Source organism: Salmo salar, chromosome ssa12 (assembly GCF_905237065.1).
Source record: "Salmo salar chromosome ssa12, Ssal_v3.1, whole genome shotgun sequence".
Taxonomy (NCBI): domain Eukaryota; kingdom Metazoa; phylum Chordata; class Actinopteri; order Salmoniformes; family Salmonidae; genus Salmo; species Salmo salar.
The window spans coordinates 17,195,809-17,215,565 of NC_059453.1; the positions used below are offsets into that span (position 1 = coordinate 17,195,809).

General features: G+C 42.0%; 1 protein-coding gene across 1 annotated transcript; it reads left to right on the plus strand.

Annotated features, from left to right (window-relative positions):
• Window positions 1-6,424: 6,424 nt before the first annotated feature.
• LOC106564356 (rano class II histocompatibility antigen, A beta chain) lies at window positions 6,425-16,085 on the plus strand. The gene is made up of 5 exons (XM_014130415.2): window positions 6,425-6,512; window positions 11,457-11,729; window positions 12,184-12,465; window positions 12,729-12,854; window positions 13,864-16,085. Exons 1-5 carry the CDS (start codon window positions 6,449-6,451, stop codon window positions 13,899-13,901), a joined length of 783 nt encoding a protein of 260 aa, XP_013985890.2. The 5' UTR covers window positions 6,425-6,448; the 3' UTR covers window positions 13,902-16,085.
• The last annotated feature ends 3,672 nt before the right edge of the window (window positions 16,086-19,757 follow it).

A 19,757-nucleotide genomic window follows, 5' to 3' on the forward strand; every position in this document is an offset into this window, starting at 1 on the left:
ACAGGGCCAAACAGACAGGATATAACCCCACCCACTTTGCAAAAGCACAGCCCCCACACCACTAGAGGGATATCTTCAACCACCAACTTACCATCCTGAGACAAGGCTGAGTATAGCCCAGAAAGATCTCCGCCATGGCACAACCCAAGGGGGGGCACCAACCCAGACAGGAAGACCACGTCAGTGACTCAACCCACTCAAGTGACGCACACCTCCGAGGGACGGCATGGAAGAGCACCAGTAAGCCAGTGACTCGGCCCCTGTAATAGGGTTAGAGGCAGAGAATCCCAGTGGAGAGAGGGGAACCAGCCAGGCAGAGACAGCATGGGCGGTTCGTTGCTCCAGTGCCTTTCCGTTCACCTTCACACTCCTGGGCCAGACTACACTCAATCATAGGACCTACTGAAGAGATGAGTCTTCATTAAAGACTTAAAGGTTGAGACCGAATCTGTGTCTCCCACATGGGTAGGCAGACCATTCCATAAAAATGGAGCTCTTTAGGAGAAAGCCCTGCCTCCAGCTGTTTGCTTAGAAATTCTAGGGACAATTAGGAGGCCTGCGTCTTGTGACCGTAGCGTACGTGTAGGTATGTACGGCAGGACCAAATCGGAAAGATAGGTAGGAGCAAGCCCATGTAATGCTTTGTAGGTTAGCAGTAAAACCTTGAAATCAGCCCTTGCCTTAACAGGAAGCCAGTGTAGGGAGGCTAGCAAATCAAAGTTTTTGGTTCTAGTCAGGATTCTAGCAGCCGTATTTAGCACTAACTGAAGTTTATTTAGTGCTTTATCCGGGTAGCAGGAAAGTAAAGCATTGCAGTAGTCTAACCTAGAAGTAACAAAAGCATGGATTAATTTTTCTGCATCAATTTTGGACAGAAAATGTCTGATCTTTACAATGTTACACAAATGGAAAAAAGCTGTCCTTGAAACAGTCTTGATATGTTCGTCAAAAGAGAGATCAGGGTCCAGAGTAACGACAAGGTCCTTCACAGTTTTATTTGAGATGACTGTACAACCATCAAGATTAATTGTCAGATTCAACAGATCTCTTTGTTTCTTGGGACCTAGAACAAGCATCTCTGTTTTGTCCGAGTTTAAATTTAGAAAGTTTGCAGCCATCCACTTCCTTATGTCTGAAACACAGACTTCTAGCGAGGGGCTTCACCATGTTTCATTGAAATGTACAGCTGTGTGTCATCCGCAGTGAAAGTTAACATAATGTTTTCAAATGACATCCCCAAGAGGTAAAATATACAGTGAAAACAATAGCGGTCCTAAAACGGAACCTTGAGGAACACCGAAATTTACAGTTGATTTGTCAGAGGACTAACCATTCACAGAGACAAACTGATATCTTTCCGACAGATAAAATCTAAACCAGGCCAGAACTTGTCCGTGCAAACCAATTTGGGTTTCCAATCTCTCCAAAATAATTTGTTGATTGATGGTATCAAAAGCAGCCCTAAGGTCTAGGAGCACGAGAACAGATGCAGAGCCTCGGTCTGACGCCATTAAAAGGTAATTTACCACATTCACAAGTGCAGTCTCAGTGCTTTGATGGGGTCTAAAACCAGACTGAAGCATTCCGTATACATTGTTTGTCTTCAGGAAGGCAGTGAGTTGCTGAGCAACAGCTTTTTCAAAATGTTTTGAGAGGAATGGGAGATTCGATATAGGCCGATAGTTTTTTATATTTTCTGGGTCAAGGTTTGGCTTTTTCAAGAGAGGCTTTATTACTGTCACTTTTAGTGAGTTCGGTACACATCCGGTGGATAGAGAAGCACAGGAAGCAGCTCTTTCAGCAGTTTAGTTGGAATAGAGTCCAGTATGCAGCTTGAAGGTTTAGAGGCCATGATATTTTCATCATTGTGTCAAGAGATATAGTACTAAAACACTTGAGTGTCTCCCTTGATCCTAGGTCCTGACAGAGTTGTGCAGACTCAGGACAACTGAGCTTTGGAGGAATACGCAGATATAAAGAGGAGTCCATAATTTGCTTTCTAATGATCATGATCATTTCCTTAAAGAAGTTCATGTATTTATTACTGCTGAAGTGAAAGCCATCCTCTCTTGGGGAATGCTGCTTTTTAGTTAGCTTTGTGACAGTATCAAAAAGACATTTTGGATTGTTCTTATTTTCCTCAATTAGGTTGGAAAAATAGGATGATCGAGCAGCAGTGAGAGCTCTTCGATACTGCACGGTACTGTCTTTCCAAGCTAGTCGGAAGACTTCCAGTTTGGTGTGGCGCCATTTCCATTCCAATTTTCTGGAAGCTTGCTTCAGAGCTCGGGTATTTTCTGTATACCAGGGAGCTAGTTTCTTATAACAAATGTTTTTAGTTTTTAGGGGTGCAACTGCATCTAGGGTATTGCGCAAGGTTAAATTGAGTTCCTCAATTAGGTGGTTAACTGATTTTTGACCTTAGAGATCCTTGTTATTCTCTATGTTTGGTTAGATCAGGGTGTGACACGGGTGGGAAATTCTATGTTTTCTGTTTCTTTGTTTTTGGGCCAGTGTGGTTCCCAATCAGAGGCAGGTGTCTATCGTTGTCTCTGATTGGGAATCATACTTAGGCAGCCTGTTTTCCACCTGAGTTTGTGGGATCTTGTTTTCTGTTTAGTGTCTGTGCCTGACAGAACTGTTCGCTTTTGTTTTGTTGCTATAGTTATCTATTTGAGTATTTCTTGAATAAATTCATCATGAACACTTACCACGCTGCGCCTTAGACAAAACTAGGTCCAGAGTATGACTGTGGCAGTGAGTAGGTCCGGAGACATGTTGGACAAAACCCACTGAGTCGATGATGGCTCCGAAAGCCTTTTGGAGTGGGTCTGTGGACTTTTCCACGTGAATATTAAAGTCACCAAAAATTGGAACATTATCTGCTATGACTACAAGGTCCGATAGGAATTCAGGGAACGCTGTATATGGCCCAGGAGGCCTGTAAACAGTAGCTATAAAAAGTGAGTGAGTAGGCTGCATAGATTTCATGACTAGAAGCTCAAAAGACGAAAACGTCTGTTTTTTTTTTGTAAATTGAAATTTGCTATCGTAAATGTTAACAACACCTCCGCCTTTGCGGGATGCGCGGGGGATATGAACAGTTGATATTGAGATGTGTCTGTTACTTGAACTCTGTGAAGCATTTATTTGGGCTGCAATTTCTGAGGCTGGTAACTCTAATGAACTTATCCTCTATAACAGAGGTAACTCTGGGTCTTCCTTTCCTGTTGTGGTCCTAATGAGAGCCAGTTTCATCATAGCACTTGATGGTTTTTGCAACTGCACTTGAAGAAACTTTCAAAGTTCTTGAAATTTTGCGTATTGACTGACATGTCTTAAAGTAATGATGGACTGTCGTCTCTCTTTGCTTATTTGAGCGGTTCTTTCCATAATATGAACTTGGTATTTTACCAAATAGGGCTATCTTCTGTATACCAACCCTACCTTGTCACAACACAAGTGATTGGCTCAAACGCATTAAGGAAAGAAATTCCACAAATTAACTTTTAACAAGGCAGACCTGTTAATTGAAATGCATTCCAGGTGACTAGCTCAAGAAGCTGGTTGAGAGAATGCCAAGACAGCGCAAACCTGTCAAAGAAAAGGGTGGTTAGTTTGAAGAATCTCAAAAATAAAATATATTTTCATTTGTTAAACACTTTTTTGGTTACTACATGATTCCATATGTGTTATTTCATAGTTTTGATGTCTTCACTATTATTATACAATGTAGAAAATAGTAAAAATAATGAAAAACCCTGGAATGAGTAGGTGTGTCCAAACTTTTGACTGGTACTGTATGTCTGTTTCAAATTCTACTTTGTGTCTTATTCATTCATTTTAAATAATTTATGCTCTACTATACACAGTGATCAAAACATTATGAACACCTGCTCTTTCCATGACATAGACTGACCAGGTGAAAGCTATGATCCCTTATTGACGTGTCTTGTTAAATCCACTTCAATCACTGTAGATGAAGGGGAGGAGACAGGTTAAAGAAAGATTTTTAAGCCTTAGGACAATTGAGACATGGATTGTCTAGTTGTGCCATTCAGAGGGTGAATGGGCAAGACAAAATATTAAGTACCTTTGAACAGGGTATGGTAGCAGGTGCCAGGCGCACCGGTTTGTGTCAAGAACTGCAACGCTGCTGGGTTTTTCACACTCAACAGTTTCCAGTGTGTATCAAGAATGGTCCACTACCCAAAGGACATCCATCCAACTTGACACAACTGTAGGAAGCATTGGAGTCAACATGGGCCAGCATCCCTGTTGAACACTTTCGACACCTTGTAGAGTCCATGCCCCGATGAATTGAGGCTGTTCTGAGGGCAAAAGGGGGTGCAACTCAATATTAGAACAGTGTTCTTAATGTTTTGTTCACTCAGTGTATGTAGGCCTAGCTCTGGATAAGAGCGTCTGCTAAATGACTTAAATGAAATGAAATGACTAGTAGAGTATGATGTGCTGATAGATGTGTAATGTATACTTTATCTAAGCCATATACCACAAACCCCCGAGGTGCCTTATCACAAACTGGTTACCAACATTTTTTTGTCTCATCAATCTACACACAATACCCCATAATGACAAAGCAAAAACAGGTTTGACTTTGTGTGCAAATTTATTAAAAATTTAAAAGAAACATGACATTTACATAAGTATTCAGACCCTTTACTCAGTACTTTGTTGAAGCACCGTTGGCAGCAGTTACAGCCTTGAGTCTTCTTGGGTATGACGCTACAAGCTTGGCACACCTGTATTTGGGAATTTCTCCCATTCTTCTCTGCAGATCCTCTCAAGCTCTGTCAGGTTGGATGGGGAGCGTCGCTGCACAGCTATTTTCAGGTCTCTCCAGAGATGTTTGATCGGGTTCAAGTCCGGGCTCTGGTTGGGCCACTCAAGGACATTTAGAGACATGTCCCGAAGCGACTGTCTTGGCTGTGTGCTTAGCGTCGTTGTCCTGTTGGATGGTGAACCTTCGCTCCAGTCTGAGATCCTGAGGACAAAAAGTTCAATCTTGGTTTCATCAGACCAGAGAATCTGGTTTCTCATGGTCTGAGTCTCCTTTTGGTGCCTTTGGCAAACTCCAAGCGGGCTGTCATGTGCTTTTTACTGAGGAGTGGCTTCCGTCTGGCCACGCTACCATAAAGGCCTGATTGGTGGAGTGCTGCAGAGATAGTTGTCCTTCTGGAAGGTTCTCCCATCTCCACAGAGGAACTCTGGAGCTCTATCAATGACCATCGGTTCTTGGTCACCTCCCTGACCAAGGCCCTTCTCCCCCGATTGCTCAGTTTGGCCAGGCTGCCAGCTATAGGAAGAGTCTTGGTGGTTCTAAACTTCTTCCATTTTGGAATGATGGAGGCCACAATGTTTTGGTACCCATCGCCAGAGCTGTGCCTCGACACAATCCTGTCTCGGAACTTTACAGACAGTTCCCTTGACCTCATGGCTTGGTTTTTGCTCTGACATGCACTGTCAACTGTGGGACCTACTAAATCATGTCCAATCAATTGAATTTACCACAGGCGGACTCCAATCAAGTTGTTGAAACATCTCAAGGATGATCAATGGAAACAGGATGCACCTGAGCTCAATTTCGAGTCTCATAGCAAAGGGTCTGAATACTTATGTAAATAAGGTATTTCAGTTTTTTATTTTTAATGAATTTGAAAGAATTCTACAAACCTGTTTTCACTTCGTCATTATGGGGTATTGCGTGTAGATTGGTGTAGATTGATGAGGAAAAACATTTATTTAATCCATTTTAGAATAAGGCTGTAATGTAACAAAAGGTGGAAAAAGTCAAGGGGTCTGAAATACTTTCCGAATACACTGTATAGTAACTAGCCTACTGCATCAACATGTTTAACTCATCACAAAAAGCATTTGCAAGCGGCAACATATTATTATCCGAGTCCTCATACATGTAATGTGTGGATATGGAATAAAGGCTATTTCAAATGTTTTGATAGTTATATTATTTGTTTATGGTTGCGTGTATCATCTTTATGGTATCATTATTTCTGAGTCAAGATTATTTTGATACAGTGAGGACATTGAGAAAACCCTTTTCTAATCAAGTTATGGGAATGCTTTTGTAACAAACGGCATGTTTTCAATGAAAAAAAACATCTAAACTGTGATTGTCAACACAAATGATCAGATGTTATTGCATTAAATGGGGGGGGGGGGTCGCTTAATATTCCCCCTCCCAAAATAAAATGTTTGATTTAGTTCATTTTTAGACTTAAACAGTACTCCACATTACACCAAATTTGTGTTTTAAAATGTTTTTGAAGTCAAGAGGTGCAGAGCTTGATAAATGAAAAGTTCATAACTGCCAGAAACAGATGACAGAACTAATCTCAGGAAAAATATTGGCTCTCATAACTAGTGCAATGAGTAGGTCATAGTTCTGTCCTTTCATCATTCTATAATTATGATGGCTTGCTTGCAGTCATATTTGTTGTTTGTGGTTATGTTTTCATTCTTCTGTCCAACTGGTAAGTAGAAATCTTAAGAATTGCTTAGTAAGCTATACCATTTTGCACAGCATCTGCACAAAACCATTTTTTTTTTATAAGACTCTGAGATTATTTATATTGCTGAAAGACTGTCAATGAATTACCCTGCTCTTTAAATGTGAAAGTTGTTGTTGGTTTAGATGAAGTTAGTTGCAGTATGAACAACTCTGTTGCTACCAGATTTAAAGGGATAATCTGCTGTTCAGTCACCCGGTCACGTCATGCCATTGTTAAGAATGTTCTTAAAATGCCCTCTTATCGGCGCGCCATAGTGGTGCCCTAATTAAGTGATAATGCCCGAGGCTTCGATGGCATTATCACTTATATAAAACGGGTTACCAACATATTCAAATAATGATCGACATATTTTCATTATCTTTTTGTTCTGCATCTATAGACGCGACCCAGTCGTTTGTTCTAAATGTTCAGAGGAGCTAGCCAACAACACAGCTAACACAATAACTTTGAACTGAAGATGGAAAGACTGAAAACTAGCTGCACTTTGTTTCATTGTACTTTTTTTCAATTGACATTTCTTTGTATATATCCATAAAAATGTTGCCAGCTGATTCGTGTTTTCAACTGCTGAGAAACGCTGCCTGCCTCTCTCTCGTCCCGACTCCCAAGCCCTACACGATCATTACAAATTTTGGGGGGGCACACGGGGAGATTGGCAGAGTCAGGGTGGAGACCTGAGCCAACTCCCCGTGCTTACCGTGGGGAGAGAGTGATGAAGCAAGCACCGTGTTATGCGGTGATGCGCACTGTGTCGCCAGTGCGCATTCACAGCCCGGTGCGATCTGTGCCCGCGCCCCGCATTTGTCGAGCTAGGTTGAGCATTCAGCCAGGAATGGTGGTGCCAGCTCAGTGCTCCTGGTCTCCAGTTCGCCTTTTCGGTCCAGGATATCCTGCGCCGGCTCTGCGCACTGTGTCGCCAGTGAGTATTCACAGCCCAGTGCGTCCTCTATCAGCGCCCCGCATTTGCCGGGTGAAAGTAAGCATCCAGCCAGGACGGGTTGTGCCAGCTCTACGATCGAGACCTCCAGTGCGCCTCCACGGCCCAGTATATCCTGTGCCTGCACCACGTACCCGGCCTCCAGTGAGTCTATCCAGCCCGGTACGCCCTGTGCCTGCTCCTCGCACTTGCCCTGAGGTGCATGTCACCAGTCTGGCGCCACCTGTGCCAGCCCCACGCATCAGGCCTCCAGTGCGCATTCCCAGTCCAGAGCTTCCGGCGACAGTTCCCAGTCCGGAGCTTCCGGCGACAGTTCCCAGTCCGGAGCTTCCGGCGACGTTTTGCAGTCCAGAACCTCCAGCGACGGTCCGCAGTCCGGAACCTCCAGCGACGGTCCGCAGTCCAGAACCTCCAGCGGCGGTCCGCAGTCCAGAACCTCCGGTGATGATCCACGGTCCGGGTCCTTCGGCAACGATCCAGAGTCCGGTGACACAAAAGCGGAGGGATCAGCGGGCGGAGCGGGGGTTACGCCCCGAACCGGAGCCGCCTCTTCTGCTGGAGGATCCGCGGGATGAGAAGGTTCTGCGTACTGCACCAGAGCCGCCATAGACATTTGTCACCCTCCCTTACCCTCCCTTTTTTCTTTTTTATTTGGGGGGAGGGGGGGGTACTGTCATGTCCTGACCATAGAAAGTTGTTATTTTCTATGGTAGAGTAGGTCAGGGCGTGACGGGGGGGGGGTTCTAGTTTAGTTTTTCTATGTTATGTTCTAGTTTTGTATTTCTATGTTGGGTTTTGTTTGGGATGATCTCCAATTAGAGGCAGCTGGTTATCGTTGTCTCTAATTGGAGATCATACTTAAGTAGGTGTTTTTTCCACCTGGGTTTGTGGGAGATTGGTTTTGAGTTAGTGTATGTTTCTACTCTGCGTCACCGTTTGTTGTTTTTGTTCGTTCAGTTTATTGTGTATGTATTGCATAGTTTCACAGTGAAAATAAAATGTGGAATGACACACTCTGCACTTTGGTCCGCTCCTTCCTACGACAGCCGTGACAGTCGGAGAGACAGACAGTAAGGTTTATACAAATCTCCCTTGTTGAAAACTATTTATTTGTATTTTATTTTTATTTCACCTTTATTTAACCAGGTAGGCTAGTTGAGAACAAGTTCTCATTTACAACTGTGACCTGGCCAAGATAAAGCAAAGTAGTGCGACACAAACAACAACACAGAGTTACACATGGAGTCAACAAACATATAGTCAATAACACAATAGAAAAGTCTATATACAGTGTGTGCAAAAAAAGTAAGATTAGGGAGGTAAGGCAATAAATAGGCCATAGTGGTGAAATAATTACAATTTAGCAATTAAACACTGGAGTGATGTTTGATGGCACCCAGGATATATCAGGAGTTGATCAGGAGTCAATATGTTTGATGGCACCCAGGATATATCAGGAGTTGATCAGGAGTCAATATGTTTGATGGCACCCAGGATATATCAGGAGTTGATCAGGAGTCAATATGTTTGATGGCACCCAGGATATATCAGGAGTTGATCAGGAGTCAATATGTTTGAATGCACCCAGGATATATCAGTAGTTGATCAGGAGTCAATATGTTTGATGGCACCCAGGATATATCAGGAGTTGATCAGGAGTCAATATGTTTGACTCTGTAGATTCAGATCTACAGCCAAAGGAAGAATTCCTGGGACTCTACGAAGTGTCATCAACAACAGGGCAAAATATAGCCAAGATGGCATGTGATGTGATGATGCGTCTAGGCCTTCCTCTGTCCCAACTTCCAGGACAAACCTATGACGGTGATGCAAACATGGCTGGACGATTGCAGGGGGTGCAAGCCATTTTAAGGAAAGAACAACCCGCTGGATATGTATTGTCACTGTGGTCTACACTGTGTGAACTTAGTTACGCAGGCTGCCTGTGTGTAGCCTCTCCACTAGTAAGAGATTCAATGGGTCTGGTGCATGAATTGGGGGGGTGGGGGGGGCTTTAATCAATCTGGCAAGTTCGGCCCTGTAATGTCTGGAGACCTGATGGGGGATTTGGAGTGCCTGAACTCCTCCCTGCAACTTAGGAAACAGACCGTTTCAGGCATGTTGGAGGCTGTGGACCATGTTAAACCACCCTACTCAGGACAAGGTTAGTGGAGTAACATAGACAGACTGGGGAGAGCAGAGCGCCGAACACCCTACTAAAGCCAAGGTTAGTGGAGTAAATGTTTGAGTAAAACGCCACTCACCTTGATTCTTTCAGCGCATGCCACAGTCTTCCCTGCTACCACTTCAGACATGGTGATCTGCCGCTGCTGTGGGAACTGTTCTGACATTCTCATGTGCTTTGCTGATTTGAAGTGACTGTTGATTGTCAACTTTCTCTAGTTTCCAAAAACATTTGGAAATTGTTTTGCACGGTCGTTAGCTGTTATTTTTGTTGGCAAATAAGATTGATTTCTAGTCATTGTACTGCCTGTAGGCATCAACAATCACCCATCATCTTCACACGTGAATACTCTGACAGGCCAGGGGGAAAACCTTTGTTGACGTGTGGTTGGATTGGGCCGGTTTCCACAGTAACAGTGCACTAATTGGTCAAAATTACGAACCCGCTTTTGATTGGACCCTTTTATGCGCTAAAAGTGCGGGGATTGGTCAAAATTTTGAGCTCTTGCATAATATGCGCTGATTGGTTGATTCTGCATTGAATTATGCGATCGCAGAATCGGGAAATCCAGGAGGGACTGATTATTCTACAATGTAGAAAATAGTAAAAATAAAGAAAAACCCTTGAATGAGTAGGTGTGTCCAAACTTTTGTCTGGTACTGTATATCCTAACATCACTTTTTCGGGCAAAGACTCAACATCAAAACTCAAAAGGACAGACAACGACTCTTCTGTTTCACCACTCACGCCACCCTGTCTGCGTCGCACCAAACGACGAGCATCACAAATACCGGGAATCTTCCCTTTCAGTTGGTTCAACTTTCACATTTACCGCTACCCCTGTAGTCACTCCTCTCAATGGCACCCGTTCCTTGAGAGCAAAACAATTCACCCCTCTTGTCCCCATTCATTTAACACGGAGTTCCCGCTGCCTCTGACCAGCAGAAACACAAACAATTATCACAAGACCACTTCTGATTACCTTCACCGATTCCACAGCACCCAACTCTGGATCAGCCAAAAGGCAACTTTACTCCTATTGTCACAGACGCATCTTTATCCTGACCCTGGTTGCAAGCCGGGGGCTCTGAGAACTTTACCACACCTACCACCTCCTATACGTCACCCTCATTCACTATCATTTCTCCTCCTGTCTTCGATCCGGCGTACAGCTCACTCTGTTTACACTTTCTACCATTCTTTAACAAACCCTCTCCCTTTTTTCCGCCATTTTCAACCAACTCAAGCTCGCCCTCTTCTTCTCTCTCTTAGACCTCCTCTGCCTCAGTTTTTCCCTCCATTCCTCCTCCCTATTCCAAGTACACGTCTCCTTCTGATAATACTGCACTTCTCCAGAACATACATCTTGTTCTTGCCCTCTCAATGGACGCCATTTTACCGGCTGTCACAATCTCTGTACAGTCAGCCGGTACTCGCACATGCAACCCATGAGCACGGTGCTTGTTTACATTTACAAAGTTTACATTGTAGTAAAACAAGCTCATATTTTTGGTTCTGATGGGGTACGACTATTGAACTGAGCTCGTGAGGCATTTACAGGTTATATTCTCCAAGAATCAATGGGTATATATCATTTAAGTCTAAATAAATCGATGTAGCAACTGCAGATTGCCCCTTTAAAGTAATAGTAAAAATATATACTGTATATTAAGAGTCATTATTTATAGCCAAATAAAAGACAACTGCATATTATTGTATAATAACGTATAACTAATAAGTGGTAGTATAAAGGTTTTCATGCATTCATGTTTTTTCTCACCAGATGGACACTTTACCACCACCCTCGACCTTTGTTATTACAGAGGGGAAGATCCACACGATGTGGAGTACATCTGGAGAGCTATTTCAGACATGGTGAAGGTTATGGAATACAACAGCACTCTCAATAGATTTACTGGTTACACACCCATTGGGATACATAAGGCTGAGCAATTTAACGCAGATCCCGTGGTCCTGGCATCGTTTCAAACTCCACTTTATTTCTTCTGCAAATATTATGGTGCCCTCGCCTACAAAGCTGGATTGAACAGCAATGGTAAGCAGTTCTATGGAGAACAGTGGTGATAAGAAAATACATTTGCAAAAGATATTTCAGGGAAAATTGATTTCACATCATAATTTTACAATATTATTATTATTACATGAGTTACGTTTGGGTTTGACAAGTCAGGGAACTACCAGAAAGACACCTGCCTGTGCTGTTCTTATCTAACTCACACCATCCCAGGGTGGAGTCTTACTGAGTTTGTTTTGAGGGAATAATAGAGAACTAGCTTGGGTATCAGTCTGACACAACAGAAGCCACCTCAATTGACCCCGTTTAAAATTACACTTACTAAAGCTTATAGGTGGAACACATTGACACCCAAGCTAGAAAGGGAACTGACCAGTATATAGAGTTACGACCTTAGTGGACATGCACATACCTGTCCGTTGAAAAAACGCCAAACAAAAGAATACTGTTTTATTATATTATTTTCCCCTCTCAGTTGAGCCCTCCGTTCATCTGAGGTCCATGACGCCCCACAGTGACAGACACCCCTCCATGCTGACTTGCAGCGCCTACAAGTTCTACCCCAAACAGATCAGGGTGACCTGGTTGAGGAATGGACAGGAAGTGACCTCAAACATGACTTCCTCTGAGGAGCTAGCCAATGGCGACTGGCACCACCAGATCCACTCCTACCTGGAGTACACTCCCACACCTGGAGAGAAGATCTCCTGCATGGTGGAGCATGCCAGCTTCACTGAACCAAAGATCCTCCACTGGGGTAAGGAAGTAAGGGGACAAGGAAGTAAAGGAACGAGGAAGTAAGGGAACAAGGAAAAATGGGACAAGGAAGTCAGAAAACAAACCGAGTGTTACTGGAAATGGTTTTAGGGGAGGGAATAAGGAAGTAAGGAAGCAATGAAGTAAGGAAAGATTGAAATAAGGGAGCAAAGAGCTCTGATAAGTGTGGGTTATTAATGATGTGTGTTGTTTTTCAAACAACTGTAACTATAACTACATTCATCTCGCTACGTTTCATCCCAGACATGTCTCTGCCAGAGTCTGGGAGAAATAAGATAGCCATCGGGGCGTCTGGGCTGGTGCTGGGGGTGGTCTTTGCTGCAGCTGGTCTCCTCTACTACAACAGGAGGAAGACCACTGGTGGTGGTGGTGAGTAGAAGATGTTTTATTGTCAAATACACCGGATAGGAGCAGTAATGTGTTGTTTTACAGCGTTAGCTATAGTAGTACAACGCCCCTGGAGCAAATTAGGGTTAAGTGCCTTGCTCATGGGCACATCTTGTCGGCTTTCAACAAGGGATACTGTGAGATACCATAACCGCTAGGCTACCTGTGAGATAACATAACCGCTAGGCTACCTGTGAGATACCATAACCGCTAGGCTACCTGTGAGATAACATAACCGCTAGGCTACCTGTGAGATAACATAACCGCTAGGCTACCTGTGAGGTACCATAACCGCTAGGCTACCTGTGAGATACCATAACCGCTAGGCTTCATGTAAGATACCATAACCGCTAGGCTACCTGTGAGATACCATAACCGCTAGGCTACCTGTGAGATACCATAACCGCTAGGCTACCTGTGAGATACCATAACCGCTAGGCTGCATGTGAGATACCATAACCGCTAGGCTACCTGTGAGATACCATAACCGCTAGGCTACATGTAAGATACCATAACCGCTAGGCTACCTGTGAGATACCATAACCGCTAGGCTACCTGTGAGATACCATAACCGCTAGGCTACATATGAGATACCATAACCGCTAGGCTACCTGTGAGATACCATAACCGCTAGGCTACCTGTGAGATACCATAACCGCTAGGCTACATATGAGATACCATAACCGCTAGGCTACCTGTGAGAAACCATAACCGCTAGGCTACCTGTGAGATACCATAACCGCTAGGCTACCTGTGAGAAACCATAACCGCTAGGCTACCTGCCGATCTCTAGACAGTATGTACAGTTTATTGTTCAGTCGGTTACTCTCTGCCTCTACAGTATATATCCCCCATGATTGTGCTGCTGTCACTTTTCAAGAACAACAATATAAATGAATAATATGTTATTAACTGCTTCTTAGTCAATCAATGCTAATAACCAAAATGCACAAATGTAAAAACTCAAACTGTGGTGTATTTTGTTCAACAGGGAGGGAATTGGTGCCAACAAGTCACCCATCCCAGTGATCTCTCAGTGACTACATTACAGTTCTGCATAGTGTAAATATGAGTCCCAAATGGCACCCTATTCCCTATATGGACCCCGGTCCTGGTCAAAATAAGTGTACCCTATAGGGAATAGGGTTCCATTTAGGATGCTGACTAATTGTTATTATGTCTCTGACTGCAGGTTTGATGATGGTGTCTATATGTTATAAATGTGTAAGGAGTGCCTGCTGCTTTTCTAAAGACTATCAAGAGTTTATATTATTGTTACAGTAACACTTTAAAGCAAGTTCCTACATATATACTATAGGATACAAGATATATTTTTCTGAAGTAGTTTGTTTCTCACAAATTGTCTTGAATTGTTTTGAACAAACCTAGTAGTTGGAACCACTTTTTATGTTCTTGAACGACCTTAATGTACAACTGTGTAAACTAGCCTTCAATGCTACCGTACCTGTAGACTTCCTGTCATTGCGCTAACGCTAGTTAGCATTGGCTCGTGAAACTAGCGCTAACTTCCTTCATACTGCACGCAGAGAAGTAAAAATGATATTGTAAATGCCAGAATCTCGCAGTATCCCTTTAACCCTGGAATCCGTCATTGTGAAACTGCCTCATCCTTTTGTGATATTACAACAACAATGAACACAGTTGTTTCTCCTTGGACACCGTTGTACATCATTGTACATACAATATAACAGCAGAGTCTGTACTGCAAAAATGTTGTTGTTGATGCTCCTCAACAAAAACAATAACAAAAACAATAACAATAACATGAACAATAACATTAACAAATGTGCTGGGTTGAACAGTGACGCTGTTTCCTCTGGTGCGGAGTTCAGCTTTAAGAATGTTGTGTTTGCTATTACTGTAAACATGCTTTACTTAGCATTCTGATATTATGCTAGCCTCCGCTGTAGTTTGCTGAACATTGAAGTTTCATATTGGTATGTGTGTGTGTATAATGTGTGTGTGTAGGCTACAGATGTAGGATCGTAATTTGATCTATATTGTCACAGCAAAATAATCCTGTAGTAACAGGATTGAAACGTTTTGTCCATAATATTGCTGGATCAGTGGTTAGGCTATAAGCTGGACAAAAGTAGGCTACATGAAAGTGCAATACTGTTCATATAATCTTGTGTTTTAGGGTGGGGCTTTCAGTGAACTTATGTACATCACAAAGCTCATCTGCATTTCCTGTGGTGCAGGTAAATTCTCAGCAACAAAAGAGTGATCAATTTAAGATCCTACATCTGTGTATGTGTGTTTCTGTGTATCACTGAGGCTTTTTACATTGCTGTTACAGTACCAACTAAATCCTTTATTGCAGCAACACTCTGGATGCGTCGCAAATGACACCCTATACCCTATGGAGTGCATTAGTTTTGACCAGAGCCATATGTGCCCTGGTCTAAAGTAGTGCACTACATAGGGAATAGGGTGCCATTTGTAACCATTTGGAGAGCACCCTCTGTATAGGATGGATGCCTTTTGGTCAAAATGACACAATTCCGTTTCACTTGTTTTTTCCTTCAAACTTGAGCTATCTGACCTTACACCCAGTGGTGTAAAGTTCTTAAGTAAAAATACTTTAAAGTACTACTTAAGTAGGTTTTTGGGGTATCTGTACTTTACTATTTATATTTTTGACTAGTTTTACTTTACTATATTCCTAAAGAACATAATGTACTTTCTACTCCATACATTTTACCTGACAACCAAAAATATTCGTTACATTTTGAATGCTTAGCAGGATAGGAAAATGGATCAATTCACACACCTATCAAGAGAACATCCCTGGTCATCTCACTGCTTCTGATCTGGCGGACTCACTAAACACACATGATTCCTTTGTAAACGATGACTGAGTTTACAAAAAAATGGTGCCGCCTGTTTTGCTTAATATAAGGAGTTTGAAATTATTGATACTTTTACTTTTGATACTTAAGAATATTTTATCAATTACATTTTCTTTTGATACTGAAGTATATTTAAAACCAAGTACTTTTAGACTTTTACTCAATTAGTATTTTACTGGGTGACTTTCACTTTTACTTGAATCATTTTCTATTAAGATATTTCAACTTTTACTCAAATATGACAATTAAGTACTTTTCCCACCACTGCTTATACATATAACTTTTGTAATACTTGGGAGTTTTGGGTTTACTAATAAAGCTTAAAAATGAAGTTTTGAAACTGGCCTCACTTTCTCAATGACTTACCTGACTGAAAGGTTACAATATCTTCATGGGCATTTTTATCTGACAATATTTAGCAATAATTAGAAACCATTAGAAGTCAATGACCATGTAATATATGGGGATTTGAGAGTGGATACATTCATATTACAATAACAGCGAGACACTATTACCACAGATAAAAGGGGAAACCGTTAAAAGTATAGTTACCTCTATTGGCTTAGTCAACACCACCACCTAGTGGATGAGGTGGGTCCAGTTAGTAGTAACAGTACTGGTTAATTATTATTGTTACATGTAGGCTCTACTTGGCAGCTAAAAAGCTGAATTACAGTACACCTCCCATACAAGTGAACAAGGACAATTAAAACATCAGAAAGTCAGGATGGAAGGCTCTAGGAGTTGAAGCAGATTGGAAAGTATTGAGAGCGGAGGAAGCATCGATGGTATTACTGAGGAGGGAGCTGGTCAGACTCAGACACATTCTACCACTTGACTCCTAGTCACAGGAATTCTACTTTTCAGTTGATATCTTGAATGCACTCTGCTGAGGTAAGACTTATCTTGAATGCACTCTGCTGAGGTAAGACTTATCTTGAATGCACTCTGCTGAGGTAAGACTTATCTTGAATGCACTCTGCTGAGGTAAGACTTATCTTGAATGCACTATGTTGAAGTAAGACTTATCTTGAATGCACTCTGCTGAATTAAGACTTATCTTGAATGCACTCTGCTGAAGTAAGACTTATCTTGAATGCACTCTGCTGAAGTAAGACTTATCTTGAATGCACTCTGCTGAAGTAAGACAGGGAAAGGGATCTTAAGCTAATAGCTCTGATAATTTAAGGAATCAGTTTGGACCCTATGGAGTCTATGGTAATTTAAGGAGGCAGTTTGAACCCTATGGCAATTTATGGAGGCAGTTTGGACCCTATGGAGTCTATGGTAACTTAAGGAACAATTTGAACCCTATGGAAATTTAAGGAGGCAGTTTGAACCCTATGGAGTCTATGGTCATTTAAGGAGGCAGTTTGGACCCTATGGAGCCTATGCCTATGGATCCTAATCCAAAGTAGTGTTTAGATCTAAACAAATGTAAGCTGTAGCCAGTCATGGCTGGAATATGATAACAATGACGACCTGTCTAATGAGCTGATCCACAACTAGATCATATCAAGTCAAATTAATGGGTGAAAAATACCCCTTCAACATGAGGGGAAATAGCTGGCTAGGACTGTGCTATAGAAACAACAACAAATATAACAAGTGAAATTGGTGAGCATGTGAGAAAGCACATGCAGGATATGGACAGTTTTATTTTATTAGCAAACTACATGATTAAATGGGATTTTGGCAGTGTAAAGTGTGTTTCCTATATAGAAACAGAGCTTGTTTTTCTCTGGTTAGCAGGAAGCCAATCGTAGAATCAACTTTTCTACCTGTTCTTGACTATGGTGATACCATCTCCTGAAGTACAACTGACTCTTCTCTAAAATCTCTTGATTGTGTTTATCACAGCGCCCTTCATTTATTACATCTGACAGCTTTAATACTCATCACTGCATCCTTTACCAAGTTGTCTGGGACCTCTTTTAAAGACATGTAGATCAGCTCATTACTGTCTTTTTGTTTATAAAGCCCTACTCCACAAGCTGCCAACATACTAAACATCTTTGTTGAAATGTAGAGTTTCAGGACTTTGTTTGGATCATTTGGTGTCTCTGGGTCAATTTAGGAAATTGGTTAAGGATTTTTATAGTGATGAATGTGTTTGTTTTATTTGATTATAATGCCTAATGTGTATATTTTATGTGTATATTGTGTATATTTTGTGTGTTTTGTGTATTTTGTATATAATTGTGTGTGTGCTGATGTGACTGTTGTTCCCAGGGCTTGTGAATGAGACCTCGGTCTCAGTGTGTCTCCCCGGTTTAATAAATCAAATAAAACGTTGACTTCCTTACCCGCTTAGATGAAGCACATCAGGTGTTTTAATTGGTCCACCACGTAAGAGAAGGGAGGAGCCAGGGAAGGAGGTATTGGTACTCCCTGTATATCGCTCCATTCTTGTGGATTTTATGTCTTGTGTTGCTATTCTATTATACTTTTTTTTTTTATGTTTTTAATATGCATAGTTGAGAAAGGCTTGTAACCAAGTATTTCACGGTAAATTTTATACCAGTTGTATACGGCACATGTTAAAAATAGAATTTGATTTGATTTGAGGTCAGAGTAGTAGGCCTATTCAAGTCGGTTTAGCTGTTGTAACCTATTTTATCCACTAGGTGGCAGTACCTGTTCAAACGATAAACACGCTATGTAGAGACCTACTGTATCTGTCTGTCTCTTTTGTCAAATTAATTCAAATCTGATTTTATTGGTCACATGTGCCGAATACAACAAGTGTAGACTTTACAGTGAAATGCTTACTTACGAACTCATTCCCAACAATGCAGAGTTAAAAAAGTCAACCAAATATTTGCTAAATAAAAAGGAAATAGTAACAAAAATAAAACAATAGCGAGGCGATATCCAAGGAGTACCAGTACTGAGTCAATGTGTAGGGGTATGAGGTAGTAACATGGTTATATCCAAGGAGTACCAGTACTGAGTCAATGTGTAGGGGTATGAGGTAGTAACATGGTTATATCCAAGGAGTACCAGTACTGAGTCAATGTGTAGGGGTATGAGGTAGTAACATGGTTATATCCAAGGAGTACCAGTACCGAGTCAATGTGCAGGGGTACGAGGTAGTAACATGGTTATATACAGGGAGTACCAGTACTGAGTCAATGTGCAGGGGTACGAGGTAGTTGAGCTGGTTGAGGTAGTATGTACATGTAGGTAGGGGTAAAAGTCACTAGGCAATCAGGATAGATAATAAACAGAGTAGCAGCAGCGTATGTGAAGTGTTGTGTGTTGGAGCGTATGTAGTGTGTGTGTGTGTGTGTGTGTGTGTGTGTGTGTGTGTGTGTGTGTTGGAGTGTCAGTGTAGTATGTGTGAGTGTGGGTAGAGTCTAGTGAGTGTGCAGCTGTAATTCTGTAACACAGGTGTGTCCAACCATTTGTCGGCCCATCTCCTGACGTTTTTGTGGCCCGGCTAGTATACCTGTCTGATTATTTGATGTTGCTGCTGGATTGACAGATAACAGGAATGAGACACTTAGGGAAAATGTTTTTATCAAATCGAAAACGGATCAACCTCACAATCTAACTTGACAAAGCGTCATGTTGGGAAACCTGATGAATCCTTGAAGAAACCCATCTTTGTCCCACCAACCCAACCTAACCTAACACATCTCTTCCTCTGAGGAGAATCTCAGCTTTTCTATAATTAATCACCATCACACCTGAGTTTAATTCAGTTTAATCCAAGATGGCCGAACAGGAGTAAAATGAGATGGATACTGTAATTACATTCAAACCTGGGCTACTTCCCAAACACCACCCTGTTCCCTATATACCACACTACTTTTAACCAGAGCCCTGTTGGCCCTTGACCTTTGTTCAGAGCCCTATGCTGCTCTACCAAGCAAAAAGTCAGTGACTGCTCATTTGGTCGAAAATGAGTTAATGTCATTTTTGCTATGTTGAATACATGCTTAATCATGTGAACAAGTATCCTGCCTCTTTTGTATTGTGTTTTGGAGAAAATGGGGGTCATGTTAGC

Excerpts from the sequence above, each read along its gene's own strand:
- LOC106564356 (XM_014130415.2), top strand. The coding sequence starts at position 6,449 with ATGATGGCTTGCTTGCAGTCATATTTGTTGTTTGTGGTTATGTTTTCA. Across the intron at positions 6,513-11,456 it reads TTCATTCTTCTGTCCAACTG|ATGGACACTTTACCACCACC; the intron begins GTAAGTAGAAAT and ends TTTTCTCACCAG. Across the intron at positions 12,466-12,728 it reads ACCAAAGATCCTCCACTGGG|ACATGTCTCTGCCAGAGTCT; the intron begins GTAAGGAAGTAA and ends GTTTCATCCCAG.